The sequence below is a fragment of the Lactuca sativa genome, chromosome 8 (genome assembly GCF_002870075.4).
Source record: "Lactuca sativa cultivar Salinas chromosome 8, Lsat_Salinas_v11, whole genome shotgun sequence".
NCBI classification, from domain to species: domain Eukaryota; kingdom Viridiplantae; phylum Streptophyta; class Magnoliopsida; order Asterales; family Asteraceae; genus Lactuca; species Lactuca sativa.
The window spans coordinates 180,657,245-180,664,998 of record NC_056630.2 but is presented as its reverse complement, the minus strand read 5'-3'; the positions used below and the strand labels follow the sequence as shown (position 1 = coordinate 180,664,998).

General features: G+C 32.7%; 1 protein-coding gene and 1 pseudogene across 1 annotated transcript; both read right to left on the bottom strand.

Annotated features, from left to right (window-relative positions):
• Positions 1-1,593: 1,593 nt before the first annotated feature.
• LOC111885797 (8-hydroxygeraniol dehydrogenase-like) lies at positions 1,594-3,624 on the bottom strand (annotated as a pseudogene).
• Positions 3,625-3,844: 220 nt separating this feature from the next.
• On the bottom strand, positions 3,845-5,227 carry LOC111885798 (protein LURP-one-related 15). The gene is made up of 3 exons (XM_023882033.3): positions 4,844-5,227; positions 4,513-4,743; positions 3,845-4,365 (listed from the first exon to the last, which is right to left on the bottom strand). The coding sequence occupies exons 1-3, from the start codon at positions 5,075-5,077 to the stop codon at positions 4,156-4,158; spliced, it is 675 nt and encodes a 224-aa protein (XP_023737801.1). The 5' UTR covers positions 5,078-5,227; the 3' UTR covers positions 3,845-4,155.
• Between the last annotated feature and the right edge of the window lie 2,527 nt (positions 5,228-7,754).

Below are 7,754 nucleotides of genomic sequence, written 5' to 3'. Positions count from 1 at the left end.
AATTCGGAAAAAAAAACTTTTGAAAAGGTTAATAGAAAATGTATTTTTTACTAAAAGCTTTTTTTTTTTTTTTTTTTTTTTTTAAATAACACTTAGTGAATAGATGATGTAACAAAAATAATAAGCATTTTTGAGGTTAACTATTAAAGATGCTATAATATTTTCAAGTTTTTTTTATTTTTTATTTTTATAATTATGACGTATTAATTCACCGAAAATGTATTATAATATATATTTCTTTTGGAACAATGTATTATACTATTTTTAATTATTTAAAATATGATATGTTAAATTAAGTGAGAGATTTTATAGAATATTTTAGATTAATAAAGATAAATTAGTTAATTTAAAAAAAAGTATTGAAAAATATTAGTCATTAAAATGAATGAAATGATGAGTTGGCAAAATTTTGAGTTATAAATATAAATTTATGGTTGGAAATACTCTAGATACTCCTTATAAATTTTACATATGTCAAATTCTCTCAAAAATCACTTTCCCATTGGCATGATCTAATGATCAAAAATCAAAAAATTGTTTTTGTCTTTCTTTCGGTTTTCCTTTACCCCAAGTGTACTGAGATTTATTTTTATTTGTATGTTTGAGAATACCATTTCCGACTGTTAGAAATTTTATAGTAAAAACATTTGGAAATTCTGAGAGCAAAATATTTGGGTGACACTCTCAAATCCTCAATTGGATAAAGCTCGAAATTAAAAGAAAAACAGAAGAAGAGAATGACTATGTTTTCGTGAGTACGAATTTTGACCAAAATGTGGTTTAGTATGTATCTGAAAAATGTCACAAGACAATTTTTCTATTCCAAAACACTCTCCAACAATCAAATATGTCACAAAGAACGGGCATTGTAATAAGGATAAAAACAAGGTCAAAAATCGGGTTCATATTAAATAATTCGGATTTCTGATGCATTTTTAACAAAGCAATACCCCAACCAGCGGCTGCCACCCCTTGGACCCCACTCCTAGGGACGCTGCCCCCCGTACTCCCATTCATTCAAGGGCTTCGTCCTAAATGATAGTCTACTTTGAATCTTGTATAAACTTTAACAAATGTACACTCCATAAATCTTGAGATTCCTATAAGACTTTCACTAATTTAAATATTTATTGATGGTAATTTCTTTCATCTAGTTTCAGAAGTTGGGTTCCAACAAGTTTTTTGATGTCATTATGGACATGTCTCTTGGAAATTCTATGTACAGTTTGCATTGATCTTTGCCTTCAATGGTAGAGATATAAATTTTTATATGAGATACAAATACTATCAATAAATATTCTATGTATTATCAGGGAATTAAAAAATAGACAAAATTGCAAAAATGGTCCCTGTGGTATGCAGATTTTTGGGGTTTTAGTCCAAACCCTGAGTTTTTTGGATCTATGGTCCTTTTGGAGTGGTTTGTCTGTGGTTTTGGTCCCTAGACTTAACTCCCGTTAAATAAGATCTGTTAAGCCCCCTCATGTGCCTCACACATGAGGGTAAATTCGTCATTTCATATGTAAGGGACCATTTTTGCATACACATATTCTACATTACCACTAACCGATCCCAATTAACTTCACAAGCAAATGTTTATAAAATAGAAATTAACCAATAATTGTTTGATTTGTTACAGAATACCATCAATCATATAATCTAAACCAATTTTACCAACAACATCAAACCTATGGAGCTTTGAGCGACTTTTCCACATCAATCACAAACCTATATCTAACATCAGATTTTAACATACGATCCATTGCAGTGTTCATATAATCCATCAGAATGAGCTCTATATCAGCAGTCACACCATGCTTGCTGCAAAATCAAGCATTTCTTGAGTCTCTTTCAACCCTCCAATCGCACTCCCACCAACAATTTTCCTCCCTGCATGTCATCGTCAATCAATCCCCTTTATATAACATTATCATATCAAACGCTACAAACTTTCTTACATTAATTACTTACCTGTAATTAAAGAAAATGGAATAAGCTGAAGTGGCTTCTTTGGTGCACCCACAAGAAGAAGCTTCTCATGTGGTTTCAACACACTTAACAATGGAGCATTAATAGGGTGAGTTGCAGAAACCCTGTTAATGATCCCATCCAACGAACTCATTGCAGACTGATTCAAAAAAAAGAAAAAGACCCATTTATCTAATCAAAGTCTTGATACACAAATCAAGAAAAGATAACAAATCTTGACAAATTACCCGCATCTGGTCTTGATCTTTGCTAACTATAAAACAATCAGCTTTAATTCCTTGAAGTGCTTCTTGCTCTTTCACAGGAGTGGTGCTGAAAACAATAACTTCTGCAGCAAAATCTTTCACCATCTTCATAGCGACATGACCAAGTCCACCAAGACCAACGACACCAACTTTCATCCTTGGTTTATCTAGTCTGAAGTATCTGAGAGGGTTGTAAGTGGCGATTACGGCACATAGAGGGCTATAAGTGGTGATTCCGGCACATAGCAGTGGTGCACCTGTATCAAGCGGCAACTTTTCTGGCCACCGGAGGACGAATCTCTCATCTGCAACTATGTGATCGGAGTACCCACCGTATGTCTTTGTGCCATCGTGGTCAGGGGAGGCGTAAGTGAGAATCTGTTTTGGGCAGTAGCTTTCGAGATCATTAGCACAGTTGTCGCAAGATCCACATGATCCCACTAAGCATCCGACTCCGCCATTGTCGCCGACTTCGAATTTCTCGACTTTGCTTCCTACTTCTATCATAACACCCACAATCTCGTGTCTGCATTCATCGACATGAAGATTAAAATTCTTGAAATGATGTTTGTAGAAGAAAGTAGAAGATCGATGTTGAAGAAAAGTATAGGTTTTTATGAAATCTTAGTGGAAAATCAAATCGAGATAAATGGAAGAAAGCATACCGGGAACAACGGGATAACTCGTCAATCCCCATTCGTTTTTGGCAAAGTGAAGATCAGGTCCCTTACATATGAAATGACGAATTTACCCTCACATGTGAGGCACATGAGGGGGCTTAACAGATCTTATTTAACGGGAGTTAAGTCCAAGGACCAAAACCACAGACAAACCACTCTAAAAGGACCATGGATCCAAAAAACTCGGGGTTTGGACTAAAACCCCAAAAATCTGCATACCATAGGGACCATTTTTGCAATTTTGTCTAAAAAATATGATATAATCTCTTTAACTGAGGGTATAATAACATAGAACATGTTTATAAATATTTTTTTACATACATAATTTTTTTTTTTGGGGACAGACGTTGTAGTATCCTAACGCCCATATAGCTTTGCCACTGTTTGCCTTTATAACTTTTTGTTTTTTATTCAAGAAAAAACCAACCAAACCTTGCAATAAATAAAAAGAAAAAAAGAGAAAACTTAACAGAGTAAACTAAACTGCACTCTTGGGACTTCATACAAAAGGACGCATACATTTGGACTGTTTGCTACATATTTATACTACAACTAGTTTATAACCCATGAGAACAACGGTTACAAATTTAATTAAACTTTAATATTAAAAACTCAAAATTATTAATCACTTATTTTAAATAAATTATTCATTAAGAGATTTTTTAGTTATATAAAATTATAATCATTGCTTTAAATAAATATGTATAATTATATCACTTTATAATTTGTGTTAATTTTATTTAATTTACATTCTAATGTTATTAATTTAATATAATTAGAGTGGAAAATTTAAAATTTGAAATTTGAAATGGAGATTCAATAGGTTAGCAAGTGGCATCATTAATTGGTAGATATAATAGAGGGACACATAACAAAAGAAAAATAAAATATTTATTAATTATGAGGCCTAATATGGTGACACATGTCAAAAGGAGAATAAAACTATTCTTTTATTAGAATAGGGATGATCTTTGATACTTGTTGGATGGTTTTGTAACTACTTCTAAACATTTATACAAAATGTCAAAACTGTCCTAACCACTTTTTTTTTCCACAAATTACACTAACGAGCCTATATTATATCTTCTTACAGAATTAAGGAACCACAATTCCTGTCATTTTTAATTGCTAATCATACCATATCCATAGCCATGGTAAAAGATGATATGAGGGACAAACTATATACCATTCTATAATACAATCCAGAGGGAATCTAGTCATAGAGAATGCGACTAATATGACTAGGAAAAAATTGCACCAATAACGTCACCCACTCCTGATGTAGTAAGTTCCACAGCAACTTCACCTTTTGTGTTAGAGTTAGAGCTTTTCATAGCCTCAACAATCGCTATAAGTGTAACCACAAAGGCGTAATCAACATTGGGATAAATTGTCACCATGAATTTGTTCTTAACCAACTTTATATTCTCAGATGATTGCATTTTATTCATCTACAAGAGTAAGTCAATTAATTAGTTTTAGCTTGAGCTTTACTTCACGAACTTACCAAATCTTTTATCAGTTATATCACGTAACTGAAAACAGGGATATCTACTAATATCTACTAGGAAAAAAAATATAATTTGTATGGAAATTACTTGGGCTATTGTTGTTGAAGTATCTCCCATATAAATAGTGCAGTTTCTCTTCGACCAGCTTCCTGTCATCTTGAAATCACAAACATCTTTACTACCGGTTTTGTTTGCCAAGAGCACATGTACATTAGTCATAGACTGCATCATGTCAGGTGTTTTTGTAGTAAATATCATTTCCGATTTGCTTTTACTGTTACCCCTAAATACATTCCATCTATCGTGTTCGCTCATGATCTAGGAGATAAATTAGTCATTTCAATGTTAAACTTAGCATCAAATTTTCAAAACAACCCAAAGAACAAAAAGGAAGTATTAAAACTGAACTAAAAGTTACCTTCTTACGCATCAAAACGATGGGTTTTTCATCAACATCGAGTAGCAGTCGTTGATGATGAAAGGATGTATCACATGGTTTTACTTTGAGCATGATTTTATGGCTCATATCATTAATCACAAGGTTTCCTCTTGAATTTCTATCAACTATAAAATCAAATTGATATGGTACTATGAACTGAGACCCTATCACAGCGACGGGAGAGGATAAAGGTGGATAACTTGGTTCAGCCATCCTCGATACGCAGAGACAGATCGTTCTTAAAGGAGAGTATGAGTGAAAGGCTTCTTAAGAAGATGTGTCTCTGTTGGGGGATTACTTTCTGGGTTTAGGAAGTTTGTCAGGAAAACGTCTCAACACGGCACTGTTTTGACAAATCTAACCTCTTCTCTTGTTTGGTTAATGACACCCACTGATCCACGCCTACATATATTTATTACGTGGGGTTGTTTTTAATTGGGTCAATAAAACAAGGGTTATCGTTTTTATTTTTTATGAAAATATGATGATGTATGGATAATTAATGTCAAATATTTTATATCAAGATGTAATTGTTTATACCGAATTACGTAATGGACATATTAATACTGCAAATAAGTTAAAGAACATATTATATATTAGGATAAGAAATTGTGATACGACATTAATATTTAAAAAAAAAACAAAAAAACAATGAAAGTTTATTTCAATATTTGAACTTAAATTCTTAGTTATTTATATTATTGGGTAATACAAAAGTACATAAATATTAAAAACATAAAAATCATTTAGTGATTTTAGAGGTATCAATAAGTTATGTTCAGTGTTTTATGTTGTGAAGTATATATATATATATATATATATATATATATATATATATATATATATATATATATATATATATATATATATATATATATATATATATATATATATATATATATATATATATATATATATATATATATATATATATATATATATATATATATATATATAAAGAGAGAGAGAGAGGAATGATTATTTGGGAACCTATAGTTTCCGAAGATCCCGAGAACCAAATAAACGCTGTTAGATCAAAATAATAGAAGGTCAAGATGACTTGTGACATTTTTGTAAATAATTGAAAAAATTAAACATGGGGTATGGTTCTGAAATTAATCGAAGGGCATTTATGCTACTGATCACTATCTCCACCGAATCAATCGACGTCTGTCTATCTCCCTAATTCTTCAATCGTCTGATCATCCCTCTTTCCCTCTCACACACATACACACACATCTTCATTATTCACTACCCGCCATCGTCCTTTACCAATCGTCATTGATTCATCTATTATCGGATTCGCCTCCTCAATCGGCCCTGAGAAGTTGAAGTCGAAACAAAGCCCTCGATTGCGACGATTGAGACGATGTCCAACTCGATTACATGAAAAATGAACTAAAATCATACACAAAGCCCTCGATTACATGAAAAAAGAATTAAAAGCATTCAAAAAGCCCTCGATTGCGAGAAAGTCGAACTCGTTAAACTAATTTTGAGCGAGTAAAACATCACTTTAAACGGAGCGTTAACTTTACATTATGCAGACACGTATTGTAATCAAGAAGTCGCGAAGCAGATTCTCGATTTGAATCTTGTAGATGTTAATTTCTGGAACCCGCGATGGTACACAGTGCTACCATCAAAATTGAGCATCACAAGGTATGTATTCTTCCTTAAATAGACAACGATGAGCCTTTGATTAACCAAATTTTATGTTTCTATCGATAATTGATCATCTGATCAGTTTCATGCCATCAATTTAGTCATGTTCGAATCATAACCGAATTTGTAACGTTAATCGATTCAGTTTTACTCTGGTTGTACATCAATAGTTTCTTGATTGAATGAAACTAGTTAACAAACTTATTTACATTGATCACCTGGAAATTTTCAATGATTTGTTTTTTCTGAAATCTAACAAGACGCCATTCACCGGCCAACAATAGTATCCATGGCGAAGGGGAGCAGCCATTAGTTTGAATAATCTAGTATAACAAAAAAGACAAGTAAAGGATTAAGAGCATCCGGGATATTCTTCACTACCTACCATTTAGGTTCAAACATCCATCATTGGTTTTGGTTTCTCTTCTTCCATTTGTTGAAGCAACACTTTTATTATGGAGAGGTGGGTCCTAACTTCCATGGCTGTTGCTGCTGCCTTGTTGTTCTTGGATCAATTCCAAATCCTATACCATAATACAATCCAAAATTGAAAATTCACACTGTTTTTACATGGCCTAGGGCTAAACATTTAAAAAAGAGTATTTCTGATAACAACATGTGGAGATGGCATGATGGAATTAGGAGATACTACCAAAATAACAACATCTGAATATGTAACGTTAATCTCTTCTCCGGGGTGTTTGATGAATTAGGCTTTGCTACTAGTATTACTATTGTCAATGACGACGATGAAGATTTTGATTTTTTCAGCATTAGTGGAGGAATGGAAATGGAAGAAAATTATAAATTATATTTCACTCAATAGAATCCTGTAATTTCTAAAGGACTTAATAACACTGATCAAATTCAAATCAGTTCATACTTTTCAATTCCCTGTGAACACCCAACTTTCCATCATCAATCACTACCTATCGGGCATGAAGGTTTCTATAATATGTTGAATCCATACACCCCACAAATGGAACACATGTTAAGGGGTTCACCTTATAACATTAACACCTTCCATAATCATCATCATCATTTAACCCCGTCATTTGGTCACATTCTCCTCCATATGTTCATAATCATAACAACATGCGACCGAAATCGGAATAGGATCACCACCATCTTATATGCATGAGTCTTGTAAACTAGATGTTGTTATTCCAGTAGTATCTCAACTCACGGATCTTGATTCTTAGGTAATAAAGAATTTCCCTAAATA

What these genes read in the sequence shown, in the direction of transcription:
- LOC111885798 (XM_023882033.3), bottom strand. Translation starts at nt 5,077, where the DNA reads ATGGCTGAACCAAGTTATCCACCTTTATCCTCTCCCGTCGCTGTGATA. An exon ending in TCGTTTTGATGCGTAAGAAG is followed by an intron (nt 4,744 to 4,843) that starts GTAACTTTTAGT and finishes TTTATCTCCTAG; the next exon opens with ATCATGAGCGAACACGATAG. An exon ending in CTTCAACAACAATAGCCCAA is followed by an intron (nt 4,366 to 4,512) that starts GTAATTTCCATA and finishes TTACTCTTGTAG; the next exon opens with ATGAATAAAATGCAATCATC.